The 26407-nt window shown below is 40.6% G+C and overlaps 1 protein-coding gene across 2 annotated transcripts; it reads right to left on the bottom strand.

Annotated features, from left to right (window-relative positions):
- Positions 1-521: 521 nt before the first annotated feature.
- rnf32 (ring finger protein 32) lies at positions 522-10988 on the bottom strand. Of its 2 annotated transcripts, XM_021563034.2 has the most exons (7): positions 10642-10983; positions 9853-10105; positions 9541-9683; positions 6725-6882; positions 6371-6479; positions 2494-2661; positions 522-1353 (listed from the first exon to the last, which is right to left on the bottom strand). In XM_021563034.2, exons 1-7 carry the CDS (start codon positions 10648-10650, stop codon positions 1117-1119), a joined length of 1077 nt encoding a protein of 358 aa, XP_021418709.1. In that variant the 5' UTR covers positions 10651-10983; the 3' UTR covers positions 522-1116. The 2 variants fall into 2 exon arrangements, with proteins under 2 accessions (XP_021418709.1, XP_021418711.1); XM_021563036.2 differs by lacking the exon at positions 2494-2661 and having other exon boundaries at positions 10642-10988.
- Between the last annotated feature and the right edge of the window lie 15419 nt (positions 10989-26407).

Raw genomic sequence — 26407 nt, 5'->3', positions numbered from 1 at the left:
CAGGTCTCTCCGGGGATAGATCGGGTTCATGTTCGGTCTCTGGCTGGGCCACTCAATGACATTCAGGGACTTGTCCCAAAGCAACTACTGTGTTGTCTTGGCTGTGTGCTTAGGATCGTTGTCCTGTTGGAAGGTGAACCTTCACCCCAGTCTGAGGTCCTGAGCACTCTGAAGCAGGTTTTCATCAAGGATCTCTTTGTACTTTGCCTCGTTCCTGACTAGTCTCAATGCTGCAGAAATGTTTTGCTACCCTTCCCCAGAGCTGTCCCAATCGACACGAGCCCTACGGACTATTCCTTGGTTTTTGCGGGACCTTATAGACAGGTGTGTGTCTTTCCAAATCATGTCCAGTCAATTGATTTTACCACAGGTGGACTCCAATAAAGTTGTAGAAACACCTCAAGGATGATCAATGGAAACCAAGATGCACCTGAGCTCAATTTAGAGTCGCAAAGGGTCTGAATACTTATTTACATATGATATTTCTGTTAATTTGCAAACATTTCAAAAAAACTGTTTTTGGTTTGTCATTATGGGGTGTTGTGTGTAGATTGCTGAGGATTATGTATTTAATCCATTTTAGAATAAGACTTTCAACATTTTGTTAGGTTACAGCCAAGGGATCTGAATACTTTGCGAAGCCACTATATATGCATCTAACTTCCTCATTATTTACGAGTAATTCGTAATCATGATAGCATCCACAATGTAGAAATGTTTAGAAACATTCTATTCTTATTTACAAAAAGTGACTCATAACATTACATAATCTGAAACAAGTTGGTAGAGTCACAAGCTTGATGTCATTGCGTTCTAGAAATATGCGACCAAATACTAAAAGGTTTGACATTTTAATGCACTAAGTGAATTTGTCCAAATAGTTATGGCACCTTCAAATGGGGGGACTAGACACAAAGTACTTCAATTTCTAAACAGTGAAACATGTATATAAATACACAAAAATAAGATATTTGATCTTATTCAAAATACTGGCTTATAGAGCCAAATTAAAAGTTTTCGCTTCATTGTCCAAATACATACGTAGGGGAGTGTATACGTTTTACTTACATCCAACTATCTTTCATATTGTGAAGTTCTATATCAACTATTCTGAGGTCAGACCAGTATTTTGTGGTAGGGAGACCTGCACAGAGGACATGTAGGTCGGCCCTCCACACAGAAGGCTTCGAAGGCTTCTAGGCAGGGCTGGTGGAAGAGGTGTGAGCAGGACAGGAGCACAGTGCGTCTGTTGCTGTGGTGTGGGGCGAGTGTCCTCCCTGCCTCCGTCTCTAGTCTGGCGCTGCACAGAGCGGTGAGACAGATGGGACAGTCCTGTGTATCTCTCTGGATGACCTGTGACAGTGGAGACAGACAGGGCTGTAGGGATGGACCAGTATTCCTAAAAATAAAAGCGGTCTTCAATAAAATACCGCCACACTACCACATCGGGTTGGGGTCAATACCAATTCCTGAAGGAAACTGAAATTCCAATTTTCCTCAATGCCTCTAGGAGAAAATTTTTGAATAGAAATCAAATCTACTTCCTGAATTTACCCCAACCCTGCTACCAGACATTTATAATGGCTATCTTCTCTCACAATAGCTTCCATACACACCCCTTTATCTTAAGTTCAATGGACATTATCTGGTTTAGCGTGTCACACAAGCTTGATTGTTTGGCCGTGTGTCTCTGAGATACCGTTGTGGGGCAGGTATCTACTGCAGCTCCGCCAATAATTAACTTCCTTCCTTTATTCAGAAAAGAAAACGGTCAACGCGCTCAAGGCTTAAACGCTTGATAATGAGCTTTGCGACATTTATGGTGTTTACCTTCACCAGGAAGGTGCACGGTGTGCGATTAAACACGCTGTGAGTTCACTGTTTGATTCTCTCTGTACGAGTCGAGGTTGAGCAACACCTGTTGCCCTGCGCACAACCTTAACACAATATTTTTTTTTATTTTTTATTATTTAAAACACCCTTTTCAACCTGTGGGATTGTGGGAAACTCCATTGGCTGGCATTGAAAGGCCCTATATACTGTACAACAGAGCCTATGGAACAGCAAATCTAGATCTCTTTTCAATTTGAACCACAGTACAGATGGCTCAGACGGGACGATGAAAGGGTTGGCGTGCATTATTAGACTGGCTCTGTTTTCTTGTAAACACAGAGGATTATTTCCTTCATTCATTTGGAAAAAAAGTGAATGATCATTTCTAGGAGGTTTGACTTTGTGTAGCAGCTGCAGCACAGCCTCTCCTGGACAAGCATTAGCATGTTGAATGAATGGCATGGCTACAGGGAGAATTAGACCAGGATTAGGACCTCATGAGAGTCTTTTTGATAGTGCACCATGGTATTTGTATGGTGAGGTTTTTTTCCACAGTAGGGTTGCACAATTCCCAAAATGTTCAGGTTGTCCAGAAATCCTACGTGGAGATTTCCGGAAAGCCTGAGAATGTTACAGGAATTTTGCAACCCTATTCCAAACCTTTTCCTGTATTTTCTGCCAGTCGTCTTCCTGCGGCTCCGAGACGTGCTCTCTCTCAAACTGATGGAACACTCTTCTGCTTGATGACACCGACTGGTCGATATCGTTCAGGAAAGCCTCTACGTCCATATGACAGTATTGGACAAAGCTGTCATTCAACTCCTGCAACTAATTGGAAACAATTTAGTTACACAAAGGGGAATCATTCAATAGGACACCAAATAGAGTTCTGTTTCTTTATCAGATGTAATTGGTGCTATATTGTAATGCTTGAAGCCTGCTGACAAAGTCAAGTTGTTTAACAGGCCAGATCGATACAGACACGTCTCAGACTTACAAGGAAAATGTATGGAAACCAGTGAAAAGATAGCTGGTGCTGGGAAACGTGCACACACACACACAAAGGCTGCCCCACCGAGCTCGCTCCTGTCACAGTGACATCCCAAGTACTTTATTGCTGGGCTTTTATCACTAATTAAACAACTGTTAGCCATTCAGATGAGGTTTTATGGGCTGACTTTTCCACAGTGAAGGCAAACAACACGGGCCCTGGTGAACTTTGCCTTGTCTCACTGCAGAGGACAGGAAAAGGGACAGAGCAAGGGGAACAAAGGAATGGGAGAGGGAATGGCGTTGTCTCACCGCAATCCATCTTGATGTCAGCAGTTATCCTCCTTAATGTGTTGACTTAGGGTCGGACCTCAAAAAGCTAAAAATGGAAAGCTGGTCATCGGAATCACCTGATAAGACTGAAAACTAGAATATCTTAAAGGCTTTGCTGCCTGAGGGCAACTGCGGCTTTACCGTGAGGATGACAGACATGTTGGCACTCCCAAATTACACCATATTCCCAAAGTAGTGCAATACTTTTGACCAGGGCCCACAGGGCTCTGGTCAAAAGTAGTGCACTACATAGAGAATAGGATGCCATTGGGACTCAACTTGTCTCTGTGTGATGGAAGTCCTGCACTGTCTCAGATTCCTCGGAGCCGACAATCCCCATCCTTGACGTGGCCGTCACCAGGATGGGGCTAATGTTTTCCAACAGAGTTAATTAGACCAATAAAATTGCTGCTCGTGTTTACGTGACATGCTAAAGCAGTGTTTATAGATGGAGGATGAGAGAAGGGGATTGTGGGTAGGACATTGACCTCTCCGAGCACATTACAAGTTGGGCGCAATCAAGGTGTCACTCGTAATATCGGTCTCTCTGAACCCACTGAAGCACTCTGATTGATTACAAAGAGCTCTAGATAGAGCGACATGAGTGGCATCTCTTTAATTAGCTATCAGAAAGGCTAGTGATGGAATGGACCCCTAACCAAGGATGAGTCCCAAATGGAACCCTATTCCCATACAGTGCACTACTTTTTACCAGAGCCCAATGCAAAAGCAGTGCACTATAGGGAACCGGCTGCATTTGTTAGACATCCCAAGGCTCACACAAATATACCAGTAAAATCAGTATATGTGCTTCTCAAGCGCGTTTACTATTCAGCTGTGTCTCTGCAAATCGCCACTACAGTCTGAGGTAAGTCAGCACCGTGGAGGGGGAGATTTCAGTCTCACTAGGTGGCAATCTATCCTTTTCCAGGGAGCCACAGACTAGAGAAGGCAGAGGCCTTAGTGTCGATAGGCCCCCATCCAGTTGCTGGAACCCACCAACAGCCAGCCAAAGCTGAAAGGACTAACCCCTTTATAATGTGTATTCTGTCCTCAGATCAAAGTCAAATCCTGTGGAATATTTTAGTTCTTAAGTGGGACAGTGAAGAAAGCCAGTGCAAATGACAACCAGGGAACCTGCCACAAATATGCACCCTCCCTCAACCCCCTCTTTCCGAGGGGGGGTGCAAGCACACAGACAAACACACAGTGGGCCCTTGCTTTTGTGTTGACCCTGGAATGTCCAGACTGTTTGACCAAAACACACACTCTTCGTAATTAGTTTACAAACAGTGTATGATTCACATGGCATCAAAGGCCCTCTGAAGCTGCTTAGAGAGTTGGGTTCCCCTACCCTGCACCTCCACCGATGCCCGTGTCCACTCCATACTGACCTGGGATCAGATCGGCTGTCGATCCGTCAATCACAGCAACCTAAAGTCCACCACTGCTAAATAGGTGAGGAATGTCTGGCAGGGTGAGTTTCAGGAAGAATGGAGACTTGCATCCCAAATGGCACTCTATTACCTCTGGTCAAAAGCAGTGCACTATGGGGAAACGGGTGCCATTTGGGACAAAAGCTTATAGGAGTGGGGAAAGCCTCGGCAATGTGACCTGGTAGTCAGTCACCAGTGGACCGACTCACCAGATAAGGGCACATGTTTTGACCCTACACGGCATTGTTCAGTATATAGTAAGTAGAAGAACTACAGTTAAAGTCAGAAGTTTACATACACTTATGTTGAAGTCATTAACTTGTTTTTCAACCATTCCACAAATTTCTTGTTAAACTAGTTTTGGCAAGTCTTAGGACAAGTCATTTTTCCAACAATTGTTTAGACAGATTATTTCCCTTAACTCACTGTATCACAATTCCAGTGGATCAGAAGTTTACATACATTAAGTTGACTGTGCCTTTATACAGCTTGGAAAATTCCAGAAAATGATGTCATGGCTTTAGAAGTTTCTGATAGGCTAATTGACATAATTTGAGTCAATTGGAGGTGTACCTGTGGATGTATTTCAAAGACTACCTTCAAACTCAGTGCCTCTTTGCTTGACATCATGGGACAATCTAAAGAAATCAGCCAATGCCTCAGAGAAAAAAAATTGTAGACCTCCACAAGTCTGGTTCATCCTTGGGAGCAATTTCCAAACGCCTGAAGGTACCACGTTCATCTGTACAAACAATAGTATGTAAGTATAAACACCATGGGGACAAAGATCGTACTTTTTGGAGAAATGTCCTCTGGTCTGATGAAACAAAAATATAACTGTTTGGCCATAATGACCATTGTTATGTCTGGAGAAAAAAGGGGGAGGCTTGTAAGTCGAAGAACACCATCCCAACCGTGAAGCACGGCGGTGGCTCCATGTTGTGGGGGTGCTTTGCTGCAGGAGGGACTGGTGAACTTCACAAAATAGATGGCATCATGAGGTAGGACAATTATGTGGATATTTTGAAGCAACATCTAAAGACATCAGTCAGGAAGTTAAAGCTTGGTTCCAAATGGACAATGACCCCAACCATACTTCCAACTTGTGGCAAAATTGCTTAAGGACAACAGAGTCAAGGTATTGGAGTGGCCATCACAAAGCCCTGACCTCAATCCTATAGAAAATTTGTGGGCAGAACTGGAAAGGTGTGTGTGTGTGAGCAAGGAGGCCTACAAACCTGACTCCGTTACTAAATTCACCCAACTTATTGTGGGAAGCTTGTGGAAGGCTACCTGAAACGTTTGATCCAAGTTAAACAATTTAAAGGCAACGCTACCAAATAGTAATTGAGTGTATGTAAACTTCTGACCCACTGGGAATGTGATGAAAGAAATAAAAGCTGAAATAAATAATTCTCTCTACAATTATTCTGACATTTCACATTCTTAAAATAAAGTGGTGATCCTAACTGACCTATGACAGGGAAAAACTGAGTTTAAATGTATTTGGCTAAGGTGTATGTAAACTTCAGACGTCAACTGTACATGATGTGGAACCTTCTCAGGGTTTCATCTTTCATAATCAGTGTACATAATACACATATCAGTCCCTCCTCATCAGGGTTGGGTTGGGTTGAATTGCTTTTCCATTCAGGAAATCAACTGAAATTCCCCCCAAAAATGTATCTCTGAGAATTTCAGTTTACTTCCTGAATTGACTGAATCAAAAAGGAATTGACCTCAACCCTACTCCTAAATGACACAGTTGTTAAAATTACCTTTGTCTCAAAGAATTTTCGTCGTAGCTGTTTGTCTTTTGGGGGAACTGTTTTCCTCATATGTCCGTACCACTTCCGAACAACATAGCCACGCCAACACGCTTGAATTCTATCATTGACCATATGAAAAACATTTAAGTAGGTAAAACAGCAAGGATACAGGCCTAACACAGGGTGAACATGGTAACTTGATCAATAAGGTATGGTTTTCCTGGATCTAGATTAGGCCTAAAATTAGTCTTGGATTAAAAATCATTCTCAGTGGGGAATTTCCATCGAGTATGCTTTTTAGTCCATGCCGAGGTTTAATCTGATTCCAGCTAAACATGCAGTCCAATCTCTGGCGATGTTTACCTGATGGCACACCTCTCTTTGAAGAGGCGAGCTCCATCGTGGATCACTCTGGTCTCATACTGCTCCTTCCTGCACATAGGACAGCACTTCCTGCCTGAAAACCTCTCAAAGGCCTGCAGACAGGCTCTGTGAAACACATGGGAGCAGGAGAGCAAAACCTAGACACAATATGAATATCATTATTAGTGTTGATTGTTGAATATTATACAGTATACTTATGCATTATAATCACTTATATAAATATAGTTATATTTGAATTAAATCAGCTTTAGCCTTAACTAGATTTTTCATTTTTGTTTTTAAAATCGGTCCCTCTTATACGTCTGAAATTCCCTTGGCATTTCACTGAATGACTTGTCGTTTTGAAATGATTGTGGCATGCAGAGCCTCCTGGGTATGCTGGTGTGTATGTATTGGTTTTCAACATCTCTTAAGTGTTTTTGGTGAGTCCTGTGAGAGGTGTGTGGGTCTTCTATTCAAAAGTCCCCACATCCCTATGAGGACAAAGACTATTTTAAGCTTAGGGTTACAATTAGAATTAGGGTAAGGGGTTTAGGGTGGAGGTTATGGTTAGGGAAAATAGGATTTTGAATAGAAATAAATGTGAGGTCCTCATGAGGATAGAAGAACATAACGTGTGTGTGTGTGTGTGTGTGTGGTGTACTATTTGCTCAGGAGCCAGTGGGAGTCAGCGAGCCCATGCTGGGAGGGCTGGGACCTGGGGCTGCAGTCTCCTCTCCTCCACCTCCCACAGACTCTTTTGTCGTCTGCACTCACAAGGAGAGAGGAGACAGCAGCCTCAGCTATGGTGATTGGCACACACAAACCAGTGTACTCAAAGCTCTGCAGGGCAGGGGGAGCCATATTGATTTCCCATTGTTTTTGGCCCAACCAACATACTCCATCACCAGTGAAAGGCCCCCCTGCAGTGCACAATCTATATCTAGGGGCTCGACAAGCCATTAGACTGGAGTGAATTTTAGCTCTTGCAAGAAAAGTCTGCTTTACCCCACAGGCTACAAGCTTCACAGAGAGGGGCTGAATATGGAGGACTGGGAAACCGAGAGACTGTTTTTGAGCCACTTCTGAATGTTTTTACATGGTACTGTTTTTATAGTATTTTTTATTGATTTATTATTTCACCTTTATTTAACCAGTTCAGCAAGTTCTCATTTACAACTGTGACCTGGCCAAGATAAAGCAAAGCAGTGCGACAAAACAACAACAGAGTTACACAAACAAACGTACAGTCAATAACACAATAGAAAAATCTATGTACAATGTGTGCAAATGTAGAGTAGGGAGGTAAGGCAATAAATAGGCCATAGAGGCGAGATAATTACAATTTAGCATTCACACTAGAATGACAGATGTGCAGATGATGATGTGCAAGTAGAGAATAGAGATACTGGGGTGCAAAAGAGCAAGAAATAAATAAATACAGTATGGGGATGAGGTAGTAGGATGGGATTTTTACAGATGGGCTATGTACAGGTGCAGTGATCTGTGAGCTGCTCTGACAGCTGGTGCTTAAAGTTAGTGAGGGAGATATAAGACTCCAGCTTCAGTGATTTTTGCAATTCGTTTCCAGTCATTGACAGCAGAGAATTGGAAGGAAAGGCGGCCAAAGGAAGTGTTGGCTTTGGGGATGAGCAGTGAAATATACCTGCTGGAGTGCGTGCTACGGGTGGGTGTTGCTATGGCTTTACCTAGCAAAGACTTATACATGGCCTGGAGCCAGTGGGTTTGGTGCCGAATATGTAGTGAGGACCAGCCAACGAAAGCATACAGGTCGCAGTGGTGGGTAGTATATGGGGCTTTGGTGACAAAGCGGATGGCACTGTGAGTAGAGTGTTGGAGGCTATTTTGTAAATGACATAGCTGAAGTCAAGGATTGGTAGGATAGTCCGTTTTACGAGGGTATGTTTGGCAGCATGAGTGAAGGAGGCTTTGTTGCAAAATAATAGGAAGCCAATTCTAGATTTAATTTTGGATTGGAGAGGCTTAATGTGAGTCTGGAAGGAGAGTTTACTCCTAACCAGACACCTAGGTATTTGTAGTTGTCCACATATTCAGTCAGAACCGTCAGAACCGTCCAGAGTAGTGATGCTAGTTGGGCGGGAGGGTGCGGGCAGCAATCGGTTGAAGAACATGCGGTTAGTTTTTCCTGGCATTTAAAAGCAGTTGGAGGCCACGGAAGGATGGTCTGTGGTTGGTGTTAGTAAAGTGTTAGTTAGCTGAAATCATAATCAGCCATAATTGATGTTGAAATGATTTAGGCCTGCAAAAATGGCTAAACCTCTTAAAATACAATTTCAAATCATTGTAGTTTCACTAATAACAAACCCATTTAACATGTTTTTGTCAAACAGATCAACAAATCCACAAAGATTCACATTTGTCCCTTTCCCTTGTTAGCAGGCTATAATTAACATTTTTCCCTCGAGTCAAATTAATATTTACACGTGCATCTATATGGAAACTGTGCTTTGTAAGGCTGTCTATTCTACCCCGCATTCTTCAGGAGATTGGCATCTTAAAAGGGGATCAGAAAGGTGTAAAAGACTGAACGACCCTCACAGGAACACACTGATTGCTACATCATCGTGTCACAGTTGAGTTCCAAGGCAGTATGGGTAAATTTGTACAGTTGTCTACACAGATTAGAACACACAGGGACCTAAGGGAGGGGGAGAGAGTGTGTTTGGGAAGGGGAGTGGGCTGCCCTAGAGGGGTGAAAACTTTTTTTTTTTTTTTTTAAATAGTCCTCTGACTGACTTGAGAATAAACATCAGGTATTGTGAACAGAGGAATACCTGAGTCTGTAAGCGAAACTCCTCCCTGCAGATCACACAGGGCTGCTTGGAGTCCCCTTCATGAATAGACCTCGACTTGACCTGACTCCATTCATCTACTGTCAGTTTTCTGGCCGGGGACTGCACCAAACCCAATTTCTGGGCTGCAGAGGCAGACAACAACCCAATATCAAACAACAAATGAAAAAAGTCATGCATAATAGCTCAGGTCTCACAATGAGACCTCCTCCTTCCCAAAGTGTTGTTGAACTAGTTCCCAACTGCTGATGTAACAAGGCTTTATAAAATACATTTGATTGATTGCTAGCTTACCTAATGTCAGTGGTGGAGCTGCTGGGTCAAGCACATACTCTTTCTCCTCTCCATTGTGTTGCTGGGGCCCTTTCTGTTTCACAGTTCCATGGTTTCGTTTGCAGTGTGTTTCAGTGGCGGCTCTTCGGCACCATCTTGTCTTCACAGGGTCACACAGTGACAAATTCTGAAGCAGCAAGTTTCGTGCGATATGGTCTTGAAGAGCAACTGAGGTGATTGCTAACTTTCCACTGGTTGCTTTTGAGTTCGAGCCCTGTAAAATGAGAGGAAAGTTTGACTCAGTAAATCTGACCTTCGATTGTGGAAATGTACACAGGTTGAAAAAGGTATTTAGCCAAATGGGACATGCATCTGTTCTGTGGCTTTATGGCAGACAAATAGGCTACGTGTGGCCCCTTCGAAGACTCATAACCATATCAATTTCTATGGTTGGACCCAAAAATCTAAATTCATGCATTATCTGTTTATGTCAAATGCACTTTCTTATTTTCAAACATTGTTTCTCAGATCACAAGCATAACGCACAACTTTTCTGAAGACGTTACGATAATGTCACTCACTCTGAAAGATGCCCACGTAACTTGTTAGTTAGCCATCTAGCGAGCTAACATTACATTGTTACATTTAGCTAAGCAACTGCTAACGTTACAAGTAAATTAACATAAACGACTTGCTAAATATGCATGCGTCTGAAAGAGTGTCGGGAAAGGACACTTGCTACAATTGTTGCAAAAACTATTAAATGAGCGAAATGATTCGGGGGAAAATACCAACGAGTAAAATTCAAACCTTCCGCATTGTGATCTGTTGGAGGTAGTGTTTGTATGGTTACGTTACTTAGTAACCAAGGAGGCAGTCCTCCATCACCTCCTCTCCATCCCAACAAGTTCCTTAATCAATTGAATCAGTCGCTAGGTTTCCATCCAATTAGCGACAGTTTTTCATGCGAATTTTCTAGAATCGGCATAAAGAAACTATGCTCATTTTCCCACCAGCGGAGTGTTTCCACTAAACGGATTTGTGGATAAAAATCAGTGCGTGATGACGTACCGTGCACTTTCACCACTCTGTGAAGTTCAACATCATTTATTTCATCTGTAGCCTTAACAGTGGTTCCCAAACTGTGGGGCGCGAATGATCGTCGGGAGAGGCACGAAGGTCCCCCTTCTCCCCCATTATTTTTTTAAATGAACTAATTCCGGCTTTAAACGTACTCTTGAAAGTTGTAATAGAATAATGCACAAGGTGCAATTTCGAAATTGGGTAGTGCATCATTAGTTCCTCTTGTCATGTCACTCACAAAAACAGCTGGACGAAATGACGTCACACACACACATCTAATTTTCTCTAAAAACCTACTAGTGTCTAATAAAAATACTACCCTAAATATCAACCTGTATGTCCTCCCACCTATCTGTTTAATGTCTCAGGTAGCCTGAGAAAGCCAGCATTGATAGAATGCAATCATTGACTAATAGGCTATTTGCCATATCCTAATAATTTACATGCGCCAATTTATCACCATGTTTCGTGCCATGGTAAAACATGCACTCCTGTTCTGAAATAAATGGATGGTGAAGCTTGCCAGCCAACCAGATTAGCAAGGCGACAAGATTCAGGGAATCTTGAAAGTCAGGACAATCCTAGTTCTGCAAAGTAACATCATTTTTATAGCTAAAAAATATATTTAGCAAGCAGTAGACATATATAATTAATTGTAGAGTGGAACGTTATGGTTACGTGGTCAAGTGCCCCGCGTACCTTCATAATTTATTCGAAAAACGCCGTTTCCATTTGTCGCGAAAAAGAACGTTCTGCCGCATTCACATACTAGTCAGAACTAGGAAATTCTGAATTGTTCGTCTTGCTGATTCGTTAAACGCAGCACGTGTATAACTACAACCAGTTAACAAATGGTATATTCCAGAGTTTCCTACTTCCGAGTAGCACATGAACGTCGCATAAACAAAATAAAAAAATCCATCACTGTCGAATTGGTAAAAAACACAAAATACTCCATAATGACTAAGCAAAAACTTTTTTTAGACATTTAAGTTAATTTATTCAAAATAAAAACAGAAGTACCTTATTTACATAAGTATTCAGACCCTTTGCTCTGAGACTAAATTTAGCTCAGGTGCATCCTGTTTCCATTGGTCATCCTTAAGATGTTTTTACAAGTTGATTGGAGTCCACCTGTGGTAAATTCATTTCATTGGACATTATCTGGAAAGGCACACACCTGTCTATATAAGTTCCCACAGTTGACAAGTGCATTTCAAAGCAAAAACCCAGCCATAAGGTCGAAGGAATTGTCCGTAGAGCTCTGAGACAGGATTGTGTCGAGGCACAGATCTGGGGAAGGGTAACAAAACATTTCTGCAGAATTGAAAGTCCCCAAGAGCACAGTGGCCTCCATCATTCTTAAATGGAAGAAGTTTGGAACCACCAAGACTCTTCCTAGAGCTGCCCGTCCGAACAAACTGAGCAATCGGGGGAGAAGGGCCTTGGTCAGGGATGTGACCAAGAACCCGATGGTCACTCTGACAGACCTCCAATGTTCCTTTGTGGAGATGGGAAAACCTTCCAGAAGGACAACCATCTCTGCAGCACTCCACCAATCATGCCTTTATGGTAGAGTGGCCTGACAGAAGCCACACCTCAGTAAAAGGCACATGACAGTCCACTTGGAGTTTGCCAAAAGGCACCTAAAGACTCTCAGACCATGAGAAACAAGATTCTCTGGTCTGATGAAAACAAGATTGAACTCTTTGGCCTGAATGGCTAGCGTCACATCTGGATGAAACCTGGCACCATCCCTATTGTGAAGCATGGGGGTGGCAGCATCATGCTGTGGGGATGTTTTTCAGTGGCAGGGACTGGGAGACTTCAAAACCTGCCCCAGAGTGCTCAGGACCTCCGACTGGGGTGAAGGTTCCACCTTCCAACAGGACAACAGCCAAGCCAATGCAGGAGTGGCTTCGGGGACAAGTCTCTGAATGTCCTTGAGTAGCCTAGCCAGAGCCCAAACTCTTCAGGACTCTGGAGAGACCGGAAAATAGCTGTGCAGCAACACTCACCATCCAAACTGACAGAGCTTGAGAGGATCTGCAGAGAAGAATGGGACAAACTCCCCAAATACAGGTGTGCCAAGCTTGTAGCGTCATACCCAAGAAGACTCAAGGCTGTAGTCAGTGCCAAAGGTGCTTCAACAAAGTACTGAGTGAAGGGTCTGAATACTTCTGTAAATGTGACATTTCAGTTTATTTATTTTTATACATTTGCAAAAATTTATAAAAACCTGTTTTTGCTTTGTCATTATGGTGTATTATGTAGATTGTTGACGAAAACAACTATTTAATCGATTTTAGAATAAGGCTCTAATGTAACAAAATGTGGAAAAAGTCAAGGGGTTACATTATTGAAATTGTGATTTGTTACCAAGTAAGCGTTTCATTTAAAAAAAAATGTGTCTTATTCAATAATCTAGCCTATGTAAAACCTGGATGACTGACGGTTGCGCTGTATTGAAGCCACCGCGCAGCCATCTTGGTACTCCTCCATTGTAAAACAACAACAAAAAAACACACAGATTTTGGAAGCTATAAAAATGCATTTATTCATGTCTACATTTGTTTTTCACACAATTACAGACACCTTAATGCATACTTTAAAATTATGTTAGCTCAACATACAAGTAAATAATAATTTTAAAAAAATATATATATAAATATAAAAAGAGAGTACTGTTACTGTCCCCACTACACCCAAAAATACTTAAATACACAATTTTGTCCTTGAAACATTGAATTAAAATATTATGGAATTCCATTCTTTCCGGTGGAGGACTGCTCCTACTGGAGAGTGCCAATATGGCCGACCGACGGCTTCAAAACCTCTCAATGACCAATACATAGCATCCGCAATCCAGGGTTTATACACATCATTGGTCTGAACCAGGCTACTCAGATTTTACTGCCTAAAAGTTTAATGAAAATAGACTGCTTTTTATAGGGCTGCTTTTATAAAATATGTTTGTATTCAGGGATCTAATAGCATGATGATAATAATAATAATAATGTTTGGATTTTATTGTTGTTGAGCCCTGACTGTCTAGCTACCTTCAGGGGTTGAACCTGAATAGGCAGGCCTACCACACCTATTTTCCAATCATCACATTCACACATCCTAAAATGCTGTTTATTCCCCGATTCAATATTAATTGATGAATTGTATCAACAGCATCTAATATTTCTGTTATGATATTTAATGGGTTCACACCAGAGACTGTAAAAAGCACGGTTTCACACTGTAAACTATAGATGCAGTTGGAACAGATGTGGTTTGGTGAACAACTCTTGCATGAGTAACCTTGTCTGAAACTCAAAGTCTTGTATTAGCTCCCTGTAATGATTCCTAGGCTTTCGCTCGCTGGGCTAATACACTCTTGTGGCACAATACCCAGCCAGTCACAATGGTCAACTTGGATTCATCTCTCACGTCACTATGCAGTGTATAGTCATGTTGATGTTTTCCTTTTGACCTAAATCAGAATAATCTTTTCTTCCCCCGCAAAAAAAAAATTGAACTGCGATTTCTGCATTCACTACAGGTGATTCCTTCGATGTCAAGAGATGGCACTAAAGGCATAGAACACATGACCAAAAAAGGTCAGTCTATGATGGGGTGAAATTACTCACCGAGCTGTTGTCAGAGCTGGAGCAGAACATAGCTAAGCTGCTCATACCTGTGCTATGAGCTAAGGGATCCGTCTCAGGTCACCCAACATGGAAAACCATACAGACAAACACTGGAGTTCCTAACAATCTTTCTCTGTGGGGTCGATGAAAGTTAGCCTTATTTCTCACACGCTGTATGGTTGGGTGTGTGTCTTTTTAAAATGCTTTGCGGCTTTGATTGACTTTGATGTGCTGGGACAGAATCAGTGCAAACAGATGGCTGAGGAGAGGGCCCGACGACGAGGCCTGTCAATCTGGGGAGCCGTCTAAGAAAACAAAATGAGGAGCCCACTCTCAGAGAGGAGGGAAAGCCCTGTGCTTCTCAAGAGGCTGGCACATTCTTGAGATTAGAGAAAGAAAAACGCAGACCACTGCCGTTAATGCCTCAGACAAAGGCGTAGAACAATTTATTAGTTAAGAATTCAAGCCTTAGAGCCCCAATCAAAGGACTGCCATCCACAGTGCCAGACTAGGGCCCTCGTTTGTGTTTTTAAGTAAATAATCGTGGTTAAAAGATACGGCAAAAATGGAGCTCAAGTCCTTCATAAAGCCATGCATTCTTCCAACTGTCATCAGAATGGATTTCAGTATGCTTTTATTTTCAACAGGGACACTGTTTGTCTTTTTCTTTATAAATACCATTTTAAAGAGCTTTTTATTTAACTCCCCCCCCCCCCCGAACCTCTTTACATGCTCTGTGGTATTTTGAAAAGAAAAACTCACCTTGTTGTGCAAAGAGCTGACGACTTAAGGAAATGTAAAATAAAAAAAGTGGTCTGTAGTGGTAAAGCTTTGAAAGAGAGCCCTTTGCAGAACCCCTTTGCAAACTTTGTGAGCGAACAACAACTTGAAAAGGAAAAATAACTCCACAATTTTTCTATATTGTAAAACACATGCAGGTTAGGTGATTAGTGTCCAGACGCCAGGAACACAAAAAATGATTTTTTCATGGTTAATATGATATCACATGTTTATTAAACCCCTGATGTATTTTTTTTTCAATACGACTATTAACTACAAGAATGACACATTTTATACAGTTATTCTCTCAGATACCACTGTAAATGATTCAGTTGTATACTATTTTTTTCACATCGTTGTTGTTTAAAGTAAGGTGACCCATGATTTTTAAATCATCTTTTCATTTTAGTCTTGTCAATCCTTGTATTGTCTCTCTTAAGAAAACAGTCTTCTCCTTTTCTCAATTTTTGACCCTCCCTTATAGAAAAACCCCCACATGATTTCAGATGTGAAATTTCCACATTTTGCACATGTAACATTTTATTTCACATGTGGTTTTGGAACACTTTACATGTGATGATATTTCACAGGAAGTTTCAAATGGTGATTTTCACGTGACCTTTCACATGTGGATTCAAATCTGCACATGTCAATATTTTTCACATGAGATTTCATAGGTTATGCCCGACAAAAAAAAACCAGAGTCATTAGGTGGCCCCAGAACGTCACGCAGTGTTTTCAGTTTACATATTTGACATACAGTGGGGCAAAAAAGTATTTAGTCAGCCACCAATTGTGCAAGTTCTCCCACTTAAAAAGATGAGAGAGGCCTGTAATTTTCATCATAGGTACACTTCAACTATGACAGTCAAAATGAGAAGAAAAAAAATCCAGAAAATCACATTGTAGGATTTTTAATGAATTTATTTGCAAATTATGGTGGAAATAGGTATTTGATCAATAACAAAAGTTTATCTCAATACTTTGTTATATACCCTTTGTTGGCAATGACAGAGGTCAAATGTTTTCTGTAAGTCTTCACAAGGTTTTCACACACTGTTGCTGGTATTTTGGCCCATTCCTTCATGCAGATCTAAAAATGTAAAATCCTACAATGTGATTTTCTGGATTTTTTTTCTCATTTTGTCTGTCATAGTTGAAGTGTACCTATGATGAAAATTACAGGCCTCTCTCATCTTTTTAAGTGGGAGAACTTGCAAAATTGGTGGCTGACTAAATACTTTTTTGCCCCACTGTACATGATTACATTGAGTATGTTTGTTTATTTACAGTAATTTACAGTAATTATTATTTAATATGTTCTCACCTGGGATTTGAACTCACAACCTCTTGGTTCACAGCATTCTGATCTTCCTGCCACACCACAATTTCTGTGTCAATAACTGATTTTACCTCTATTCCTAAACTTTGGACTTCCTATACACTCAAGAAAAACTATTATATTTATCATAGTGATTCAGGAGTAACATTAAAACAGAATAATATGCCTCACCAACATTAGACAACTACACAGAAAACCCTCAAATTGCTGAAAGAAGTTAATTAAATCAATGATGAGAGAATAGTCAGAATAAGTAAAATATCTGTTTTCACATGTTGAGCTGAAATTTTCACTTGAAAACAAAAGACACACAGGTCAGTGTGAGGTCAGTTGTTCACATGTGGAGCCATATGTTCACATGCATTAAATGCATCGTTTACATTTTCACATGTGAGGAGAATAACACATTTTTGAAATGTGAAATGTGCCTTTTCACATGTGAAAATGTAATTTGCACTTTCACATGTAAGAAACATTCACATGTGAAAATCTAACTCTCACATGTGGAATTGGATTTTCACATGTGAAACACTTTCACGTGAAAATTGAATTTCATATAGATTTTTACATGTTAAACCTTTTCCTAATTCTCACATGTAGAATATCATTTTCACATGTGAAAAACATTTCATGTGCAAATTAAATTGACAGTTTTACATGTAAAAAATACTTTCACATGTGAAAGAAATTGCACGGTCATATGTGATAACAAACACGTGAAAATGTAAATTGCAGTTCCACATGTAATAAACATTCACATGTGAAAATCTCATTTGCATTTTTACATTTTTACAAACATTAAAATGTTATCACGTGCAGTTTCATAGTACCACATGCTGAAATGTTGCATCCCTAGTTATTTCACATACCATTTTTTCACATGAGCTCAATTTATTTCACGTGTAGTTTTATGTTATCACATGTTGCTTTTACATGTTGTCACATGTTATCGCATTAACTTCACAGTAGATCACATGTGAAATTCATGTGGTTTTTCCATAAGGGTTGGACTTGACCCAATCCAAAATTAAATCTAGAATCGGATTCCTATTTCTCAACAAAGCATCCTTCACTCATGCTGCCAAACATACCCTCGTAAAACTGACCATCCTACCAATCCTCGATTTCGGCAATGTCATTTACAAAATAGCCTCCAACACTCTACTCAACAAAATGGATGCAGTCTATCACAGTGCCATCCATTTTTGTCACCAAAGCCCCATATACTACCCACCACTGCGACCTGTACGCTCTCGTTGGCTGGCCCTCGCTTCATACTCATCGCCAAACCCACTGGCTCCAGGTCATCTACAAGTCTTTGCTAGGTAAAGCCCCGTCGTATCTCAGCTCACTGGTCACCATAGCAGCACCCACCCGTAGCACGCACACCAGCAGGTATATTTCACTGGTCACCCCCAAAGCCAATCCCTACTTTGGCCGCCTTTCCTTCCAGTTCTCTGCTGCCAATGACTGGAACGAACTGCAAAAATCACTGAAGCTGGAGACTCATATCTCCCTCACTAACTTTAAGCACCAGTTGTCAGAGCAGCTCACAGATCACTGCACCTGTACATAGCCCATCTGTAAATATCCCATCCAACTACCTCATCCCCATACTGTATTTATTTATTTATCTTGATCCTTTGGACCCCAATATCTCTACTTGCACATTCATCTTCTGCACATCTATCACTCCAGTGTTTAATTGCTATATTGTAAATACTTCGCCACCTATTTATTGCCTTATCTTACCTCATTTGCACACACTATATATATATACTTTTTCTACTGTATTATTGACTGTATGTTTGTTTATTCCATGTGTAACTATGTATTGTTGTATGTGTCGAACTGCTTTGCTTTATCTTGGCCAGGTCGCAGTTGTAAATGAGAACTTGTTCTCCACTAGCCTACCTGGTTAAATAAAGGTGAATTTTTAAAAATCTTTTAAAATAAAATATCACTGGTAAGTATCCACAAAGTTACACAGCCTGTTTCCAACATCCATTTTTCTCTCTATGAACTGGGTCTGCCTTATGTTTACTTGGATGGACAAGGCATTGAACAGTGCATCAAAGCTGGGACCTAGAGACTGAAAAACAGCTTCTGTCGCAAGGCCATCAGACTGTTAAACAGCCATTACTAACATTGAGTGGCTGCTGCCAACATACTGACTCAATCCACTTTTCCACAATCCACTTTCTCTATCCACTTTAATAATTCATAATTGGATGTAATAAATGTATCACTAGTCACTTTAAACAATGCCACTTTATATAATGTTTACATACCCTACATTACTCCTCTCATATGTATATACTGTACTCTATACCATCTACTGCATCTTGCCTATGCTGCACGGCCATCGATCCATATATTTCTATGTATATATTCTTATTCATTCCTTTACACTTGTGTGTATAAGGTAGTTGTTGTGAAATTGTTAGATTACTTGTTATATATTGCTGCACGGTCGGAACTAGAAGCACAAAGCATTTGGCTAACCTCGCATTAACATCCGCTAACCATGTGTATGTGACCAAAAAAATTTATTTGATTTGATATAGCACTATATCTGATGAGTAGGTTGACTGAACTATTTAATATGCAGTGAAATGAAAAATCGACGCCTGAAATATATTTGTTTATCAAATACTTGTTTATTTATATACTGGGAATGACTTGCAATGTTTGTCATATTATGATTACATTTTCATATTGAAATCAATATGTAACGTAATGTCTAGACTGGATTGTAAATATATAACCGTTTCAGGACACTGTGTCAGTTTGTGGTAATATCACACGTGATATATGGCATTGTTTTCAAATGAATAATTGGCCAGAGATTACATTTCTGGGGGAGAGAGGGCAAGCCATAATGGTTCATTAACAATTATGTCAGCCACTGCAGATGACCTAGTAGACCAATCACTTTGATAGGAGACAGTGGAGGACAGAAATCAAATCATTTTACGACTCCCCCACATAAAGGTTTCCTAATATGACTTTAATCACCTTATGGTGAATAGGACTCCCTCCCCTGGTTATCTGAGAAAGAACCAATCAACGATGGAAGACAGAAAGGTTCTACTATTTGCTGTAATCTCCTGCGTCATAGGCTCATTGCTGACTAAAAAAAACATGGCCGTCATTACAGCATTTTCTATGAGTTTCAAAGAGATGGAACTCCTAATGATTAGACGTGTCCTTTGTAAATGAAATACAAATCACTGAGTGCTTTTGGTTTTACTTCATTTACTAAGTGCTACATTACCTCATACTTTGGACCTAACAATCAATTTCCCATAAATCTCTGCACAGTTGAAATAACGAACGGGCTCACATATTACCAAATGTGCCAGCGCTTATTAGCACTTGAGAAGTTATCGATCGACCATTTTGATTAATCTCTGGCAGGGGCCTTGGTGGCTCTCAGAGTCATTCGCAGGCCCTCCAGTAGGACTGGCTTCCACATCTTCTTCTCAATTAGCTTCAGTTTGTGCTGACTGCTGTGGCTGAACCCTGGCAAGAGGACATCCACTGCAGTGCCCCAGTGCCAGGAGAAGAGTTATAGGAACTAACTCAACCTCTGTTGCCTGTTTCTGTTCTACTTGTCTTGATTATACAAGCACCACTGCAGGTTATGCAAATAGCATTATACTGTGCCTTCAAAAAGTATTCATACCCCTTGACTTTTTCCAAATGTTGCTGTGTTATAGCCTGAATTCAAAATTGATTACATTGAGATTTTGTGTCACTGGCCTACACACATTACCCTCAAAGTGGAAGGATGTTTTTGTAATGTTTTATAAATTAATAAAAAATGAAAAGCTGAAATGTATCAATGTCTATTGATAAATAAGTTCAGGAGAAAAATGTTGCTTAAAAAGTCACGTAATAAGTTGCAAGGACTTTGAGTGACTACCTAGCAAAGAAGGGGACTTATTGTTGAATATCTGTTTGAGCATGGTTAAGTTATTAATTACACTTTGTATGGTGTATCAATACACCCAGTCACTACAAAGATACAGGCATCCTTCCTAACTCAGTTGCTGGAGAGGAAGGAAACCCTTCAGGGATTTCACCATGAGGCCAATGTTAACTTTAAAACAATTACAAAGTAGAATGGCTGTGATAGGATAAAATTGAGTATGGATCAACATCATTGCAGTTACACCACAATACTAACCTAAATGACAGAGTGAAAAGAAGGAAGCCTGTACAAGATACAAATATTCCAAAACATGCATCCTGTTTGCAATAAGGCTCTAAAGTAAAAATGCACAACATATGGCAAAGAAATTCACTTTAACTTTATTAACTTTATACAAAGTGTTATGTTTGTGGCAAATCCAAAACAACACATCATTGAGTACCACTCTTCATATGTTCAAGCATGGTGGTGGCTGCATTATGTTAAGGGTATGCTTGTCATTGCAAGGGAGTTTTTTTCTATTCCATTTAAAAATAAATGGAACATTTATTAAACATAAGAATGAGAGTGAGTTGTCGTCACAACCCTGCTCGTGGGAAGTGACAAAGAGCTCTTATAGGACCAGGGCACAAATAATTATGTAATATTAATCAATAATTTTGCTCTTTATTTAGCCATCTTACATGTATAATCTTATTTGTTCATCAAAAAAATGGAATAACTCACCACAGGTTAATGGTGAGTTATTTTAAAATAAATGGAATAGAGCTACGCACAGGCAATCACCTAGAGCAGATGTTGCTGTACCCCTTCAAACATTCAACATCCAGCTGCGTACCCCCTCTAGCACCAGGGTCAGCGCACTCTCAAATGTTGTTTTTTGGCATCATTGTAAGCCTGCCACACACACACTATACGATACATTTATTAAACATAAGAATGAGTGTGAGTTGTCGTCACAACCCTGCTCGTGGGAAGTGACAAAGAGCTCTTATAGGACCAGGGCACAAATAATGATATAATAATAATCAATAATTTTGCTCTTTATTTAGCCATCTTACATATATAATCTAATTTCTTCATCAAAACATTTGAATAACTTACCACAGGTTAATGAGAAGGGTATGCTTGAAAGGATGCACATAACTCTGCAATGTCGGGTTGTATTGGAGAGAGTCTCAGTCTTAAATCATTTTCCACACACAGTCTGTGCCTGTATTTAGTTTACATGCTAGTGAGGCCCGAGAATCCACTCTCACATTGGTACGTGGTTGCAAAGGGCATCAGTGTCTTAACAGCTCGATTTGCCAAGGCAGGATACTCTGAGCGCAGCCCAATCCAGAAATCTGACAGTGGCTTCTGATTTAATTACATTTTCACAGAACCGCTTGTTGCAATTTCGATGAGACTCTCTTGTTCAGATATCGGTAAGTGGACTGGAGGCAGGGCATGAAAGGGAAAACGAATCCAGTTGTTTGTGTCATCCGTTTCGGGAAAGTACCTGCGTAATTGTGCACCCAACTCATTCAGGTGCTTCGCTATATCACATTAGGCATTGTCCGTAAGCTCATATAATGATGGAAAGACCTGTGTGTTGCAGACAAAGAAGATCTCCAACTTCTTAATCCTAGCCTCAATTTTGTCCCACACATTGAATATAGTTGCAGAGTGTCTCTGTAATCCTAGATTCAGATCATTCAGGAGAGAAAAAACATCACCCAGATAGGCCAGTCGTGTGAGAAACTCGTCATCAGGCAAGCAGTCAGACAAGTGAAAGTTATGATCAGTAAAGAAAACTTTAAGCCCGTCTCTCAATTTAAAAAAAAAAACGTGTCAATACTTGGCCCCTTGATGACCAGCGCACGTCTGTATGTTGTAAAAATGGTACATGGTTGCTGCCCATATCGTTGCATAATGCAGAAAATACACAAGAGTTCAGGTGCCTTGCTTTAACACAGTTAACCATTTTCACTGTAGTGTCCAAAACATCTTTCAAGCTGTCAGGCATTCCCTAGGCAGCAAGAGCCTCTCGGTGGATGCTGCAGTGTACCCAAGTGGCGTCGGGAGCAACTGCTTGCACGTGCGTTACCACTCCACTACGTCTCCCTGTCATGGCTTTTGTGGCACCAGCACAGATACCAACACATCTTGACCACCAAAGTCCATTTGATGTCCCAAAGCTGTCCAGTACTTTAAAAATATATTATCCTGTTGTCCTGGTTTCCAGTGGTTTGCAGAAGAGGATGTCTTCCTTAATTGACCCCCCATAAACATATCGGACATATACTGTACCAATAGCTGTGCCAGGCCCGCCACGTCTGTTGACTCATCCAGCTGCAATGCATAGAATTCACTGGCTTGTATGCGAAGCAGTAATTGTTTCAAAACATTTCCTGCCATATCACCGATGCGTCGTGAAACACTGTTGTTTGATGAAGTAATTGTCTGTATAGTTTTGTGGGCCTTTTCCCCCAGCATTGTCCCAGACATATCCACATCAGCAGGAAGAATGAAGTCCTCCACAATAGTATGCCTGTCGGTAGCTCACCATATAAGACGCTTCTAGCCCCTTCTGATTAATGGTGTCTGTTGCTTTTATACTTGTCTTACTACTCAAAAGTCATCTTAATTCTTGCAACAAAAAAACTCCTGTGGCTTATTTTTCAAATTGTCATGTTTTGTTTCTAAATGTCTGCTCAAGAGAGAGTAACAGTTCATGTGATTGGATGTTAATTATTTGACTAGTATTTGACATTGTGTTGTTATATCGCTGAACACTAGATGGTTACATTTTTGAAACGAGGCTACTCAGGTGAGGAAAAAAACATCACACTGCATCATCCATCGAGACGCTCTTGCTGCCTAGGGAATGCCTGACAGCTTGAAAGACGTTTTGGACACTACAGTGAAGTTTAACCTCCTTGGAAAATATTTGACTGTTTGAAAATGTGAATCACATTTTTATTTGGCGTACGCCCAACAGCATTGTGTACCCCTGGGGGTATGCGTACCCCAGTTTGGGAATAGCTGACCTAGAGGAAAACCTGGTTCAGTCTGCTTTCCAACAGACACTGGAAGACAAATTCACCTTTCAGCAGGACAATAACCTAAAACACAAGGACAAATATACACTGGAGTTCCTGAGTGGCCCAGTTACAGTTTTGACTGAAATTGGCTCGAAAATCTATGGCAAGACTTGTAAATGGCTGTCAAACCAATGACCGACAACCAACTTGACAGAGCTTGAAGAATCTTAAAAAGAAGTGTGCAAATATTGTACAATTCAAGTGTGCAAAAGCTCTTAGAGTCTTACCCAGAAAGACACACAGCTGTAATCACTGCAGAAGGTGATTATGACATGTATTGACTTAGAGAGTTGAATACGCATCTAGTCAAGATATAGGGTTTTATTTCTCAAAGATCCAGTTTAATCGCATTTTTGTAGCACAGCAAAATGTAGAAAAAGGTCAAAGGGTGTGAATACTTTCTGAAGGCACTGCCTCAAACTGTACCAAGTGAACCACCTTTCAAGCTTTTGTATTTGTACATATCACCTGGACTATTAGGAGAGTTTGCATACAGTTAGTGATGGGTACTTATTCATCGTCAGCGCAATTATGTTGAGTATGTAGAGCATTTACCAATGAATTGATCAACTACAGACACCTATTATGAGAATGCAGGGAGAAAGCAGGAACGCAGCCACCAGCCATTGCACAGTAGTGCATTAGAAATACATACCTGTACCCGTTGCTGAGCTGAGCTACATGCGCAAAGTGGATTTCACAGTGGATGTCACAGCCGTAACCAATAATTCTTGTCACGCATGTTAGGCCTTCTCTCTCCACAATGGACAATAATCGAGCAGAATCCATCACTGTGGCTAAAAATAGACTCACATAATGGTCGTACATTGAGCCTTAGGAAGGAATTATCTGAGGATATCTGACCAACCTCGCTGTGTCTGAAAAGCAGTGAAACTTCCATAGAGAGGTTGGTATTTATCCTCAACTGCATGCAGATTACATACATGGCACATAGAAACGATTCAAATGATACTTTTTCAGTACATGGGTCCATGCCTAAAAAACATTGTGAGCACAGTGAACAGGATTTTCCCTGTTCCTGATTACATTGAGCCTGTTGAATAAACAGAATAACAATTGGAATCTACATGGAATCTCACCCTGATCAATATATTGGATGAAAATTGTCTTGTGCAAAAGTCAACGACAATTTAGAGAGATCATGTCATTGACAGCAATGTTTTCACCATAGAGATCCCATGCTTCTATATTTAATGCTATGGTTTTCACACCCTACCTAAGGAGGTCATATTGAAGGGTGGAGGTGTGAGGTGAAAATACTGCAGGTTGTTTGTTGTAGTATGGATTTATTAGCATTGTCATTAATTTTGCCAACGCCTCCCCAAAGAAAAGGTAATTAACTGATTTAATTTAAAAAAGTGAATTGAAAAACTAAGCCTGGAGACTTCCTTCGAAATACACCATAAATCAGTAGCTATTTCATCTGATTTATTAATGAATGAGTGAGTGAGTGAGTAAGGCAGCCTCAAGTTTGCCGTTGCTGTGCTTGGTGGAATGTGTTTTGTGGTGAGTCTCATAAATTCCAAGTTCTTTGGGCAATAAGAATAAATATTACAACCACTCTCTAGAATTTCCACATAATTGGGGACTTTCAGCGTCTGCAGTACAGGACCCCACTGTTTCCTCCACTCTGCTTGTATGAATCCATGTTCAGGCGATGAGAGCTGGCAACATGGCCCGAGATGTTCTTGTGCCAGTCACAAAGAGTTAAACAGCAAAACACAGGATTTCAGAACCACTCAAAAACAACCACAACGGTACTTGAGGTTTGTGGTTAAATGTACATTTCCAAGTAAACTGACAGATCTCTGCACATTCCTTGATTTTTCTGGTCTACTGTGTTTACCGTGCTTACTTGAAAATGCAAATAATGTTGAAAGTTAAAAGGTGTTTTTTGCGGCAGGTGTACCTTTGTTGCCAGTGCCTCCACAAGTGAACTCAATACTACCACATTTGTCATTATACATGACCATATATTGGTTTATTTGTCAAAAGCCAAGAAAAATGCAAATAAATCCAACAGTCTAAATGGCCGTTCAGAAGGCAAGTCATTGATCACTGCTTTGATACTTCAAAGTATGTTGAGGTTGTGCAAATGCAAGTCGTCTTTTGGCCTCTTGTTGTAATTCCAGACGGCGATGAAAGGTAAAGTAGCGTCACACATTTACTTGTTTTTCAATGTGCCAAAGGTACAGTGAGTTGTGTTTGTGTTTCCGTTCTCTATCTGATCAAACCCTTTCCCCCCCCCCCACCCCTCTATCACGTGACTAATGTTAATCTATGAACCTCAACCTCGGGTTTGTGGTGAAATGAGGCCTAGATCTAATAACTCATCTAGGGATCGAGAATGTTCAAAAACATTTTTTTTTTTAAACAATTCACCTCATTACACGAGTCAAAGTTCATGACATCTGTGAGACACAAAACGCAGATCCATTTTCTAACTGGCAATTTTTTTATTGCTTTTATCTGTGGCAAGGAACTGTGGTATAAGTGGAATAAACCCCTCCAGGCTGCGTAGAACACCGAAGAAACCAAAGAAACCACTTTGTGAAGAACAGTCCAGTCTCTGGGGCCATACTACACAGCCAAGTGAAGGTTTATTTTCATACCCCAGTAGTTTATTTATTTTTCTCTGGTTTCGGGACATGTTATGAACGTGCAACAAGTGCACTGTGTTTCTATGAAT

Source organism: Oncorhynchus mykiss, chromosome 15 (assembly GCF_013265735.2).
Source record: "Oncorhynchus mykiss isolate Arlee chromosome 15, USDA_OmykA_1.1, whole genome shotgun sequence".
Lineage (NCBI taxonomy): Eukaryota > Metazoa > Chordata > Actinopteri > Salmoniformes > Salmonidae > Oncorhynchus > Oncorhynchus mykiss.
The sequence above is the reverse complement of the archived record's forward strand: the minus strand, read 5'-3'. Positions and strand labels throughout refer to the sequence as shown.